The sequence below is a fragment of the Leopardus geoffroyi genome, chromosome B4 (genome assembly GCF_018350155.1).
Source record: "Leopardus geoffroyi isolate Oge1 chromosome B4, O.geoffroyi_Oge1_pat1.0, whole genome shotgun sequence".
Lineage (NCBI taxonomy): Eukaryota > Metazoa > Chordata > Mammalia > Carnivora > Felidae > Leopardus > Leopardus geoffroyi.
The window spans coordinates 37,934,542-37,949,354 of NC_059341.1; the positions used below are offsets into that span (position 1 = coordinate 37,934,542).

General features: G+C 48.8%; 1 protein-coding gene across 8 annotated transcripts in view; it reads left to right on the forward strand.

The window, feature by feature from the left end:
- The window catches only part of TEAD4 (TEA domain transcription factor 4), a 65,060-nt gene that overhangs the window by 24,069 nt on the left and 26,178 nt on the right, over window positions 1-14,813 (forward strand). For all 8 annotated transcript variants that reach the window (XM_045466848.1, XM_045466847.1, XM_045466851.1 and 5 more), the window contains one exon: window positions 3,436-3,690. In XM_045466848.1, coding sequence (XP_045322804.1) covers window positions 3,684-3,690 — 7 coding nt within the window. In that variant the 5' untranslated portion in view covers window positions 3,436-3,683. The remainder of the gene's footprint in view (window positions 1-3,435; window positions 3,691-14,813) is intronic.

The window sequence follows — 14,813 nt, forward strand, 5'->3', positions numbered from 1 at the left end:
GAATTTTTAATCATAATTTCATTGAAATTATTTTTTTGGTAAAGATTCAACATCTTTATGATATTTTCCCATCCAGGAGCACAATTTTCCTCTCCATTTACTTAGGCATTTTATGTCTTTCAAAACCATTATGATTTCCTTTGTCTCACCTATTGTTAGATTTATCAGTAGGTAAATTACTACTTTGGTTTCTAAATGGAATATTTATTTATTTTTCTTAAAAAATTTTTTAAAATTATTTTTGAGAGAGAGAGAGAGAGTGCAAGCTGGGGAGGGGCAGAGAGCGAGACATACACAGAATCCAAAGCAGGCTCTGGGCTCTGAGCTGTCAGCACAGAGCCCCATGTGGGGCTTGAACTCACAAACTGTGAGATCATGACCTGAGCCAAAGTCAGACGCTTAACCGACTGAGCCACCCAGGCTCCCCTCTAGACAGAATATTTTTAGAAATTAGTAAGATATGCCATCTTACTTCTGGTATCAAAGAATGTAATTGTAATTTGTGAAATCCCTTCAGTCTTCTATTGTAATTCCTTATAATAACGACAGTTTACTTCCTTTTTTCCAATCTTGAGATCTGTCTTGTCTTACTGTGTTGGCTAGGACTCTAGTACAGTGTAAGTATAAATGTTGAAAGTGATATCTTATTTCTGAATTTAAGGTAATGCTTCTAGTGTTTAATCAGTAAGTGTTGTGCACGTTAAAGTTCTGGTCACCAGTTCCAATGTGCATGTGTGTGAGTGGGGTTGGGGGGTGAGGACGTTCCTACACTAATCAACAAGTCTCTAGCACCAGTTGGGTGTCCTACAATTCAATTCTGACACTGTCTACCTGGAGGTAGCATCATATCCCACAGGTTAATGGCTTATCTCATAAGACTGCCCCCCCAACCCCAGATACCAGTGGCAAGCCCAGGTTATCACTGGTTATACATTGGAAGTTCTAGTAACCCCTCCTTGAGTTCAACTGATTTGCTAGAGTGGCTCATAGAATTCAGAGAAACACTTTACTCACTAGATTACTGGTTTATTACAAAAAATATGTAACTCAGGAAGAGTCAAGTGAAACAGATACATAGGGCAAGGTGGGGGGGAAGGCATAGAACTTCCATAACCTCTACAAGTATGTGCCATTCTCCCCAAATCTCCATGTGTTCACCAACTCAGAAACTCTCGGAAGCCCCTCCTTTTTTGTTTTTATGGAGGCTTCATTACATAGGCACAATTGATTAAATTATTGGCCATTGGCAATTAATACAACCTCTAGTCCCTTTCCCTTCCCTGTACTTTGCAAAAGGGGTGGTGGTGTGGGACTGAAGGTTCCAACCCTCTAATTACATGGTTAGTTCTCCTGACCACCAGCCTTCATCCTTAGATAGATGCATTCCAAAAGTCACCACATTCACATAATAAGACACCTTTATCATTCTCATCTCTTTGGAAATTCCAGGGGGGTTTAGAAGCTCTGTGCTAGAAACTGGGACAAAGACCAGATACACATTTCTTATTATAAATCACAACATCACAGTAGGGTTTTGGAAGGTGCCATTTGTCACATTTAAGGAAGTTTCCTTGTTTATAGAGTTTACTATTAAGTATTTTTTATTGTGACTGGGTCTGGAGTTTTAGCAAATGCATCTTCAGAATGTATGGTTCAGAAACATGGTTTTTCTTGCATGTACATATATACACGTGTGTGTATTGCATGACCAAACGTAGCCACCATCATTGTTGTTATTGTTTTTATATAGTTAATATTGTTTAGATTCATTTTTATTTTACCATAACTTTGCTCACCTCTTCCATGTGTGTCATGCCTTCTTTTCCTAGAAGCTCCCTTTAAAAAAATACCTCCTTTACTGTTTTGTTTTTTTTTTAAGTGAGGGTCTGTTAGTAGTAAATTCTCTCCATCTTTGTCTAAAAATGCTTTTTTTTAAATGTTTACTCTCGAATGATATTTTGGTTGGGCTTTTAATTCTGGGTTAACAGTTATTTTTCTGTCAACAGTTTAGAGACATTAACTTGGGTCCTCCTGTGCTACTGTTGAGAAGTCCACTATCTGTATATACAATTAATATCATAGTCCTTCCTTTGTAGGTGATTTGTCTTTTTTCACTCTGGATGCTTTTAAGATCTATTCTTTGTTTTTGGTAGTCTGCAGTGTCCTTACAGTATGTGTTCATTTTATTTTAATTTATCCTGGTTAGGATTCAGTATGGTTCCTTAATTGGAGGATTCATGTATTTCATTATTTCTGAAAAATTTCCTTGCCATTATCTTTTCAAATGTTGTTCTACTTCAATTTCTGTATTCTCTCTTTCTGGAATGCTAATTGGAGGTATGTTGAAGTGCCTTATTTTGTTCTCCTTTGCTCTTTATCATCATTACAAAAATACATTTCCCAGTAATATCTTAAGATATTTTTTCCAGGTTCTTCTTTCTCTGGCTGTATCTAATGTGCTGTTAATCTCAGTTAAGCCATTGAGTTTTTTTAATATATATATTTTAACATTTATTTATTTTTGAGAGACAGAGTGAAACAGACAGGAGTGGGGAAGCGGGGGGGGGGGGGCGGGGAGGGGTGCACAGAATCCAAAGCAGGATCCAGGCTCTGAGCTGTCAGCACAGAGCCCGACGCGGGGCTTGAACTTACGAACTGTGAGACCATGACCTGAGCCGTAGCAGGACAATTAATCGACTGAGCCATCCAGGTGCCCCAAACGATTGAGTTTTAACTTCAGTGACTAAAATATATATTTGGTTCTTTTTCCGGTCTGCTTTGTGTTTTTTGATTGTGTCTAATTCTTTCTCATGTTTCCAATTCCTTATTTAAGTCGATAATTATTTGAAATACCATTATATAATAGTTTTTATCTGATAGTCCAGTTATCTCTAGTTCTTGGGGCTCTAATTCTATTGAATCTTGATCATGGTAGATTGTTTCCTCTTTCTTCTATGTTGTAATTTTAGATTTTGAGAACCTCTTTAGCAAGATTTTATCTTTGGGAATTTTCTGCAGTATGGGTTAAGACTATCTTTTTAACCTAGGGTTTAGGCAGACAGACAGTCTTGTCATATTTTGTCAGTATTCTGTCTTTTTGCTGAAGATTGAGATTTAGTTCTGAGTTCCAACCTCCCTGTATCTGTCAGGTCATCCCAGGTGCCTGGGATGTTTGTGCTCACTTTACAGGGTGGGAAGCTTAGGTCTACAGAGGGGACATGACCTGCCCCAGATTCCAGGTCTCTTGATGCTCCCAGATCTTTCAGTTCATTCATTCCTTATCCCCTGGGTCCCTGGCCTTATTCCCTCTGAGCTCCTGTGCTGTGGGTGGCCAAGCAAGGAAGGGCAACTGATCCTGGGGCTTGGCACTCTCCTGGGTGCCCCATCCCACGGACATGTGTTCTTCCACCAAAGCGGAGGTTTCTGCCTAAACAGGTCCAACGGGTGCTCCTCCAAGCGGAGCCTTGGAGGGCAAGGCCGGCACCATTACCTCCAACGAGTGGAGCCCTCCTAACTCCCCTGAGGGGAGCAACGTCTCTGGGGGCAGCCAGGCATTGGACAAGCCCATCGACAATGATGCGGAGGGTGTATGGAGTCCGGACATCGAGCAGAGCTTCCAGGAGGCTCTGGCCATCTACCCGCCTTGCGGCCGCCGCAAAATCATCCTCTCGGATGAGGGCAAGATGTACGGTAAGGAGCCTGTTGGGGTGGGGTGGTGGGCCCCTGCCCTCGTGATACAGCTCTGGAAATAGGGCCCGGCAAGGGGCCAGGCACAGCAACCTTGGGGTTCTTCAAGTAATGCACGGGGGAATGACCGCTAGGGCATTTATCAGGTGGACGCTGCTTCCACTGACCTGGGTTCCCAAAGTGTGGGAGGGTGTGTGAGAAGAAGCCTTAGAGTGGGAGCGAAGCTGTGGTAGAAGGCTTGGGAAAGGAGAAGAATAACCCCCTCCCGCCAGAGCAGGCTGGGAAAATCCCATAAGCTGTTCCCCAGGCAAATGCTTCATGAGCTCCCAGCTCCCTACCTTGACTGTGAAGGGAGGTTAGGAAGGTGGTTATTGGACTCACTCATTCCCTCATTCATGCACTCAGTCGTGAGGCTTCTGTGTGCCAAGCCTAAGCGGGGAAGATCTGGACCCTGCTCACAATATGGTGGGGGTAGGTGAGGTGAGCACACACATGTCTGTGCAACATGACAGATGTGGAGTGTTCCAGGAGAGAGTCAAGCAGAGTGCTGTAGACCTTTCCCTCAGGAAAGGTCCCATTGAGCTCAGAGTGATCTGGAAAGGCTTGATCTTTGTGAGTGGCTGAGGATTCAGAACATTCAGAGATACTTTATGTCCAATAGCCCTGTGGGAAGGACCAAGCAGTCTGCCTGGGGCTGTGCTGACTTTCGGATGGAAGAGAGGTTATGTGGAAAAGTAAAACAAAACCAAAAACTGAATAGCTGTTGGAAGGCCCAGGTCAGGCTTTCATTCCCAGTGGAAAGTCTCCCAGGACCCCCAGCTTGAAACACTGGTCTTGGGCAGGCGGTGGGAGGATTTCTGTAACTGGTTGGCACCCTTGACAACAGAGGGCCCTGCCCTGGCTCCCAACAAAATGGTTCTAGGCCAGGTACCCACCCCCAGAAGTTTACATTCAGGTTCTCTCTCCCCCATCCAACGCTGGTGCCCCTCCCTCCAACACAGTAAAGGGCGCTCTGTGAGGGGTTCTTGGGAGCTAGCTGTATTCACCTCAGAGGGCTGCTGTGAAAAATGACCACAAACTGGTGGTTTAACACAGCAGAAATGTATTCTCTCACAGTTAAGGGATCCAGAGGTCTGAAGTCAAGGTGTCTGTAGGGTTGGTTCCTCTTGGAGGCTCTGAGGCAGGATCTGTTCCAGCCTCTCTCTTAGCTCCTGGGTCGCTCACAATCCATGGCCTTCCTTAGCTTGTAGCTGCATCACTCCAGTCCGTGACTCTGTTGTCCCACGACTGTCTTCCCTGTGTGTCCTGTCCTCTTGTAAGGATACTAGTCACACCTAATCCAGTGTACATCTTAGTACATCTGTAAAGATCCTGTTTCCAAATAAGGTCACATTCTGAGGTTCTGGGTGGACAAGAATTCTGGGGGGACACTATTCAACTGAGCTCAACTGGACTGAACATGGGTCCTGTGTGTTACTGCCTTGGGGAATATAGGGCTCTCACAGCACCTGGTACTCACTCTTTACCTGCAGCTTTACCTACAAGGCCAGAGTGATTCCTCTCTTTCTTTAACTTGTTGGGAAAGCAAGGTGGGCAAGGTGGACCCTGGATCTCGTCCTCGGGCACCAGTTACAAGTTCTAACTGCTCATCTCTCCTCACCAGCCCCACCGCTGTGGCTTTGCTGGATCCCTACAGAGTCTGTCTTACTTCTCTGTAGGTGTCCATGCCCTGCATCGTCCTCCCCACACCCTGTACCACCCCTGCTCTAACCACTTCCTGCTCTAGTAGTTGCTTCTTATTTTTCGCCCCTTGGGAAGCCTCATGGAGAAGACGGTGGATGTGTTTGGAACACCTGTTGGGTGCTAGATGTGGGATCAAGCGCTTTACATAGTTTCTTCCCATAGAGCTGGAGAGGAATGGAGAACTGATGTTCTAGGCTCTTTCTACTACTTTAGTGGAGAATGGGATGGGTATTGATCAAGAGCTGAGGTGTGAAGGTATGAAGGGGTTGGGGGGAAGGGGAGGGCAAACTGTTTAGCTTGAGAGTTGTCAGGGTCTCTTGTGGGGAAACCGTGATGTGTGCCTGGGACAAGCACAAGTTTCCTGGCAAACACAAGCGGCTAAGAGGCATTCAGGAAAGGGCAAGAGCTGAGGGTACCTATGGAGATGGCAGAATGTGGAAGAATCAGCAGACATTTATTTGGGTGCCACTGTGGACCAGACTTTGAATGCTGAGATGTTTCTTTGTGTGTGTGTGTGCATGTATGGTAAAATATATATAACATAAAGTATATTCTTTTAACCATTTGTAAGTGTACAGTTCAGTGGCAGAAAGTGGATTCACATTGTGGTGCGGCCACCAGCCCCATCCATCTCCAGAACTTCATCTTCCTAACTGAAGCTTCGTACCCACTAAACACTACATCCCATCCCTTCCTCCCCCCAGCCCCTGACAACCACCGTTCTGCTCTCTGTCTCTATGGATGTTACTGCTCTGGGCACCTCTGAGAAGTGGAATCATATGGTGTTGTTTGTTTGCCCTTGTGTGACTGCCTTAGTTCAGTCAGCGTAATGTCCTCAAGGCTCCTCCACGTTGCAGCCTATGTCAGAACTTCCTTTTCAAGGCCAGATAACGTTCCACCGTATGGATAGACCACAGTTTGTTTATCTGTTCACCTGGTGGTGGATGTCTGGGGGGGGGGGGGGCGGGCGGTGCTTAGTTTTATTTAGTGGTTGTGGGTAGATATTTCTCTCCCCATTTCACATGTAAAGGAATTGGGTTAAGAGACTTTGTTATCAGTCAGCAGATGATTGTAACTGAGCCAGTTTGGGAAGTGCAAGCCTGCGGGCCTCTGGCAGGCCTTGGGTTGGAATTGTTTGGCTGGAGGGGAGCTGTTAAGTGGTGGGGAAACAGGCTGAAAATGGTGTTTGGCAAACTGCCCTGGCCATGTTGGTGTCCCTTTTGTGGTTCTCCTCCTGTGCAGAGAGACCAGGAGAGGGATCACACAGGGGAGGACCTGGGAGGGAGGGAGGGGAGGGGTGCAGGGTCCCGGAGCCTCTTAGTTGTGCCAAGGAAGATAGAGGCTCTCAGTGGTCTCTGATACCCTTTATCGCTTCAATCTTTTCAAGGAGAGGAGGGAGGAATTATAATCTCTGGTTGCAGATGCAGAGATAGATAGAACCTCAGAGAGGCCAAGAGTTTCTCCCAGAGTCTCTCAGGTAGTAAGTGCGAGAGCCACGGGTAGAACCAGTTCCCCTACCCCCAAGCGCAGTGCTCCCCCATCACCCTGAATGGCCTTTGTGTGTTCTGTGAAGCCTGCCCCGCCTGCTCCTCTCCTCCCTGCACCACCTCCCCCTTCTGTTTGGCCCCGGGCTCCAGGTGGGTCAGGCTCTGGGCAGGGGCACTATGAGTCTGATGACTCACTCAGCCCCCACAGCACCTGTCCTCCCTGACTACAGATCCTGCTGGGGTCCAGACACTGGCTTATCCCCATCTCCTCTTACCAGGCATGGGGGCTGAGCCAGGGCAGGACCTCGCAGGGAGTCGATGAAGGGGCCCTCACTCAGCAGAGGCTGCCGTCCAGCTGGGAGGTATATATAGCTCTGAGCTCAGCCCCGTGTGTGTGTGTGTGTGTGTGTGTGTGTGTGTGTGTGTGTGTGATGGGACCCGGGAGGTGGAGGAAGAGGGACAGGCTGCCAAGCTGACTCAGACGTCACCTTACTCTGGCTGCTCTCCTGCATCTTCTCATCTTCCCATCTTCCCTTGGGGACCCTCTCTTGTCATCCCCCAGTGCCTGAGCCCCTGAGAGTCCTGCTCCGTACACACCCCGCTTCCCACATTCAGAGGCCATCAGTTGTTTTCCAGGTGGGCCAGCCCAGTGGGGCACAGGGTGGGAGCTGAGGATCATCAGAGTGATTCCAGGGCGCCCAGAGGAGGAGTCTAGAGCTAGAGGCTCTGAGGACAGGAATTAGGCCTGCTCCCAGCTCTGGCCCCAGTGCAGCCGAGCAGGACACTGAGGAGGGCCAGGCAGACATGTGGATAGCACGCAGAGCTGCAGCACAGATTAGCGCCTGTGACTTCTGAGCTGAGCCTCCCACATTTGCAGACAGGCTCCCGGGGCCGCTAGCCGTCTTCGCTCATGACTGCCTTCATTTGTGCCCCGTCACTGTGTGACCCTCGCCCTGGCATCGCCATGCTGGTCACTCTGACCTCCTTTGGCCAGCCTGGCCTCTGGCCCCGTGGGCAGGTGGTGGGGAGATGAGCATGGGGCAACTTGTCACCCCCATCTGCCCGCACACTCTGTCTTTCCCCCCTCGCAGCTCTGCCCTGGTCCCCGCTGTCTTGCCATCTCTGCCTTGCCTGCAAGAGGGCTGGCTGGCCAGCTGTGTCTTCTCTGTGTGTCCATTCCTTCCTGCCCACCATGCTTTTGAATCTCTGAGCTCTCCTGGCCTCTCTTCCCTCTTTCTGCTTCTCCTCTCCTTGCTTTCTCCATTGTCTCACTGGGTGCCCTGTGGCCCAGGCTTCTTGTTCTTGTTACCACCTGGGCAGCTCCTCTTGAACAAGCTCCCACTGCCCTGAGCCAGGCCTGGGCTGAGGGCTGCAGCCTCTGTTGTCCACAACTGCATGGGACAGTGGAGGGGCAGGAGAAACATCTTTAGAAAGTAATCTCATGGCACTTATGTTGTGTATAGTGTTACTCAGGAGGCTAGGCTATCTTAGAAGTTTTCTGGAAGGAAGTGTAGTGTGAGCAGGGTAGAGGAGGGAGGTGCTCAGGGAAGGGGGAAGACAGTGAGCACCCACCCAGAGGAGGGACTCTGTGTGGTGGTTTTGGTGGGCGTTGTAGGCAGGTGCTGCGATGACCACTGTCAGAGGTGAAGAGACCCTGTTTTGGATAACTCACACAAGCTAAGGAGAGGCAGAGTAGGGACTAGGCCCAGGTCAAGGCTCTGGTCACTGAGGTGATGGGACAGCGGTCAGTGCCCTCATCTGACCTTCTGCCCCCTGCCACCACCATGTTCCTTGGATCCTCCACTGCCCTTTGCTCTGTTGCTCTGTGGTTTCTGGCTCCTTCCATGCCCCCCCCCCCCCCACCTCTGGTTTACAATGCTAACTTCATGCTTCTGGAGGCCTGATGATGTGACCCTCAGTTCAAACTTGCACTGGTGTGGCCTTGGGCTGGTGGTCTAATCTTTCTCAGCCTCAGTTCCTCATTTTGTACAACCGAGGAGTGATGACAGTAATGCCACCTTTTTGTTTGGTTTGGTTACATTCATTTATTTTATTGTGGAAAGATATACATCACATAAAATTTACCATTGTGACCATTTTAAGGTACAGTTCAGTGGCATTAAATTCGTTCACATTGTTGCTGCCATCCCTGTCATCTGTCTCTAGAACCTTCTCATCCATCCCAAACTGAAACTGTAGCCATTAAACACTAACTCCCCAACCCCTTCCCCCAGCCGTAGGTAACCTCTGTTCTGTTTTCTGTCCATATGAATTTGCCTATTCTTGGTACCTCGTGGAAGTAGAATCAATCATACAATATTTGTCCTGTTGTGACTGGCTTTTTCTGCTTAGCACAGTGTCTTTAGGGTTCACCCTTGTTGTAGCCTGTGTCATAGCTCTATTATTTTTTTTATAGCTGAATGATACTCCGTTGCACAGATACACCACATTTTATATATCCATTTACCTCTTGATGGACAGTAAGTTGTTTCCACCTTTCAGCTGTTGTGAGTAGTGCTGCTCTGAACATGGGTGTGCAGGTATCTGAGTCCCTACTTGCAATTCCTGTGGGTATAGACCTAGAGATGGAATTGCTGGGTTGAATGGTAATTGGAGGTCACTTGTTGAGGAAGCGCCAAACTGTCTTCCAGTGGCTGCACCATTTTCTGTCATTCCAGTGGTACACAGGGGCTCCAATTTCTTCACGTCTTTGCCAACACTTGTTATTTTCCGTTTGTTTGTTTTTTTAATGGTCATCCTTGTGGGTGTGAAATGGCATCTTGTTCTATTTTGCATTTCCCTAATGATTAGTGATGTTGAGCATCTTTTCGTGTGCTCATTGGAAGAAGACATCACCTTTTAGTGTTACCGCAGGGATGGGAGCCCATGGAGGTGCCCAGAGAGCAGCAGTGGGGTGTAGAGCTGAATGGGACATGTCCTCTGCCCTCAAGGAGCTTGAATGTTAGTGAGGGAGGAAGACAGGCGCTCCAGTGACTTTAGAGAAAGGCACAGACCCCTGTGCACCCGGACTTGGAGGTGGGAGTGGGCACACCCACTTGGGTGGGGATCAGGGAAGGCTTCTTGGGGCGGCAGCCTTGAAGGCCGAGTAGGATTTCACCAGAAGCCTCAGAGCCCTCCAGGGACAACGGTGGTAATAGCTCTGATGTCAGGCCTAATCACTGCCTTCTCAGGCTTCCAGGCTTCGGGCAGAAGTTTCTTCTCCACAAATAGCCTCCTCCTCCAGCTGCAGGTGTTTATAGCTTCAGCCGATCCCTGGACAGAGAGGCCCCCAGGCCATCGGGATTAGGGCTGGTTGTGGAGGAAGGTTGGCCTCCCCGCACCGCCCCCCCCCCCCCCCCCATCAGTCCCAAGCTGCCAGGGTGAAATGGAGAGCTCATAAGAGGCTCCCTCCCGTGAGAGGCCTCTGGTGAACCAAAACACTACACGTGCAGATCTGTCTCCTCTTGGGTGGGAGGCTCTGTGCCCAGGTTCTCAACTTTTCCAATTTTGAAAACTAAAACCTTTTAGTATAATGGGGCCTTATGAACAACCTGAACAACAACAGCTGACCTTACTGACCTTACTGACCTTCTGCTAGGTGGTAGGTGCTTCACTTCCTTTGTGCCATTTAATACCCTTATGGCCCAGACAGAGGGCTGGTGCAGAGAGAGGAGGCAATACAGAGGAAATGAGATGCAGAAATGGCCTGTTCCAGACAGGGTTGTGCAAACGGGATAACGATTTCAGTGGTAGTGTGTGTTCAAGGAAAAGCCTGGCGTGGCTGGAAGGTACGTGTGACACTGTATGTGGGGTTGGGAGGAAGTGGTGGTGATATGTGGACCCTGCATTGAGAACGCCCCACCCTCAGCCTGTAGTTAGGCCAAGGCTGACCTTTGTCCATCGGCTGTCCTCACCCATGGTGGGATGGGGCTGTGGACATGAGGTGGGGGCTGTTGGACACATGTCCCCTGACAGATGGGCCACAGTCTGGCGGAGGTGTCCTTTCCAGCCCCACCCAGGCCCTCTCTTGGGTTGGCCAAGGCCACCTGCCACACTGTAATGCCCAGCTGCCCCCACCGAGGTCCAAGCTGGCCTCTAGCTGCCCCAGCATGTGGTCTCTGAACTGGAGGGGAGAAGAAAGGCCTGGGTTTTAGCAGCAAGTGGCAGAGCTGGGACAAGGATGCAGGTCTCTTTCTCTCCCACTAACTCATCTGGATTTTGTACTAGTTTCTTTCGGCCCTTGCTCTTTGCTGACCTTGGCTGTAGTTTCAGGGCTCTGCCTCTGAACACATGCTCCCTACTTCTTTCCGCTTCTGCCTTTGACTCTGTGGCTTCCTGACGTCTACATCATCCAAAGCACATTGGTTTCTATCAGCTGTGGGTACCACTGTCCATAAGAGAATGAAAACAGGTGGGCAGGCTTTTGGGTTCAAATAGTCGGCTCTTCCTCCAGCACCTGGGTCAGGTGAGGGGCAGTCAGACATCATCAAGGACTTATTTCATGCAGAGCCCCAGAGAATCGGGGGATCAATCCAGAGGGAGGAGCACAGTGGTCTTGCAGAGGAAGCTCCCAGCTTGGCGAAGGGAGGGCAGTCATTGTATCATAGTCATGAAGCCTTAGAAATGTATGTTCTCATGGCACCTGGAACACTAACAAACTATGTGACTTTCAGTAAATCACTTCCCTTGCTTGGGCCACAGAGTTGTCTTCCTTAGGCTACACTGGACCTGTGGGATCTCCAGGTCCAACCCTTCAGAGAGACGGCCCTCAATCCCATGTGAAATAGAAGTAATTCTGTGCAATACTGAAGAGACAGATTATAGAACCAGATTGCATGGATTTCAGTCTTAACTACCTGTTGGCCTGTGACCCTGAACAGCTTTCCAAACCTCTCTGTACCTCGATTTCCCTGTCTGTTAAATGTGACAGTAGTAGCAGCTGCATAGAGTTGACATGAGGATTGACAAGGAGCATGCAAATAAAACTCCCAGTACACATCATGTATTTGCACAGGTACTAGCTCATATAAGTGCTCAATAAATAAATGTTCACTATCGTAGCTCTTGTTACAAGAGGGAAAGAAGCTGTAGAAACTCCCCATGTATGTGTAAAGCCTGGATTAGATGCCAGCTGGCCTGGAGGCAGAATGGCCAGGGTGACCTCCAAAGCACCCTGGTGGCAGGAAGGAAGCTGTTTGACCCCTCTTGGCTCAACACACCCACAGAAGCCCAGCACTTCACTCCCACCCAGGGGGAGCTCTCGACTCCTGGCATTGCCTCTGATAAGCAGAACAAGGCTGGGTGGAATAATGGTCTGAGATGAGCTGGTAAGGGAGGAGAGGATGCTGTTCCAGAGAAAGAGAGGGAAGATGCACAAGTTGGTAAAAGACAGCTGAGCCAGCCCAGACCCCTTGGGTTTGGCTCCCATGGCCCCCACTGCTTAGCCCAGGGCCAGGATGGCCTGTCTGGTTCCTGAACTCTGTAGCTGAGGGCAGAGGCAGTTGTGGGGCTAGGAGGGGCTCTGTCTTCGTGACCTGGGGCTCTCACAGGAGGCGAGCCATCTGTAATGTCTGGAGTAAGGGTCTTGGCCACTGGAGGACACAGGCCTCCTCCCTAGCTGCTGCTGCTGCTTGACATGTACTGTAGAGGATGTGCCACTGCGTAAAGGGCCAGGACGCTGGCCCGGTGTTGGAGGCGAGTTCCCATTAACTGAGCAGCACCTTCTTGGTGCCAGGTGCTCACTGTACCGCCCGCAGTGGTTGCACCAGTGCTCAAACCCAGGCAGCTGGTCCTAGATCTGCTGGTAGACAATCTGGGTGAGATTTTCTGACTTCAGTTTTCTCCTTTGGTAATAGGTGTAATTGCTGGCCTTTCTACAGGCAGTAGGGAGGTTTACTGTGAAGTTGATGGGGCTAACGCTTCAAGACCATCACTAGTAATGTGATGTCCCTAAACCTTTTATTATTCTTTTTTTTTTTTTTTAATTTATTTTTTTTCAACGTTTATTTATTTTTGGGACAGAGAGAGACAGAGCATGAACGGGGGAGGGGCAGAGAGAGAGGGAGACACAGAATCGGAAACAGGCTCCAGGCTCTGAGCCATCAGCCCAGAGCCCGACGTGGGGCTCGAACTCACGGACCGCGAGATCGTGACCTGGTTGAAGTCGGACGCTCAACCGACTGCGCCACCCAGGCGCCCCCTTATTATTCTTTTTTTAACGTTTATTCATTTTTGAGGGTGAGAGAGAGGGAGGGAGGGAGGGAACGGGGGAGGGGCAGAGAGCGAGAGGGAGACACGGAATCCGAAGCAGGCTCCAGGCTCCCAGCTGTGAGCACAGAGCCTGATGAGGGGCTCGAACTCATGAGGGGCTTGAACTCATGAACCGTGAGATCATTCATGACCTGAGCCAGTGAGATGCTCAACCAACTGAGCCACCCACGCACCTCTAAGCTTTTTATTTTTTATTTATTTTTTATTTTTTATTTAAAAAAAATTTTTTTTTTTTCAACGTTTATTTATTTTTGGGACAGAGAGAGACAGAGCATGAACGGGGGAGGGGCAGAGAGAGAGGGAGACACAGAATCGGAAACAGGCTCCAGGCTCTGAGCCATCAGCCCAGAGCCTGACGCGGGGCTCGAACTCACAGACCGCGAGATCGTGACCTGGCTGAAGTCGGACGCTTAACCGACTGCGCCACCCAGGCGCCCCTAAGCTTTTTATTTTTAATTTAAATTTGGAAAGTAGTTTTATTGGAATATAATTGCCATACAGTGAACTATACATACATATTTGAAGTGGATAATTTGGTTGAGTTTTGACAGACATATGCATCTATGAAACCAATTACTATCATCAAGAGAATAAACATACCCATCTTAACCTAAAATAATCTTAGCCTAATTTTGGTTTATATTTTAAATTCTTTTTCTCAATGAGAGCCTTCCAATTTTTAGATGCTTTAGGCTCCCCCCAAATCTGGATTTGTTCCTGCATGGAGAGGGTCAAATGAGACCGGGATAAGAAATCACTTTAAAAATTATGTTGGACTAATCAGAAGTAAAAGGGTATTTGCTTTTCTATAACTTGTACCTTACCTATAGAAGGCTAAAGAGCCTTGTGGGACATTTGGCCAGTATCATATCACTATTTAACATTATCCCTTATCATTCATTTAACAAATGTTTGTGGGAACCTGCTACAGAAAACTGCAGGCAGTGTTCTAGGTGTTGGGTGTGAATCCCTGTTCTCAGGAGCTTTCCTTCTGCTGGAAGTGGGGAGGAGGTAGGCAGTGCTCTGAGTAAGTAGGCAGATCACATGGCATGTGAGAAGGTGCTATGAGAACAGTAAAGACAGTAGGCAGTCCAAGGTGGGTAGGCGGGGGCTGACCTCAGTTTTCAGGGGAGTGTTCAGGGAAGTGGTCTCTAAGGCAATGGCATCTGAGCAAAGAAGGTGTCAAGGGTGTGAAGGTGAGGTTGTGGGCCACATGTGACTGGGCTGAGAACAGGGCACATAAAGGCTTTCAGATGGGCATGGGTCAGGCAGGTCTTAGGAACAGCCAGGAGACCGAGTAGCAGGTGACATAAGTTCAGGGAGGGGCTGAGCTGGGGATGGAGTGAACAGATCCTGTGGGTCTCTCTAGGCCATTGTAGGGGCTTGGACACTTATAATCTGAGGGAGATGGGAAGCCACTGGAGGGTGTTTGAGCCACAGGATTGCTGTGGCTGCTGTGTTGAGAATAGGCTGATCAGGGGATCCAGGTAGAAGGCTATTCTAACAGTTGAGGCCAGGGAGGATGGGAGCTTAGACCATGGAGGGTGAGGTGGTGAGAAGTGTCTAGATTCCGGTTATACAATTGACCTTTGAACAATGTTGGGGTTAGAGATGCTACCCTCCCCC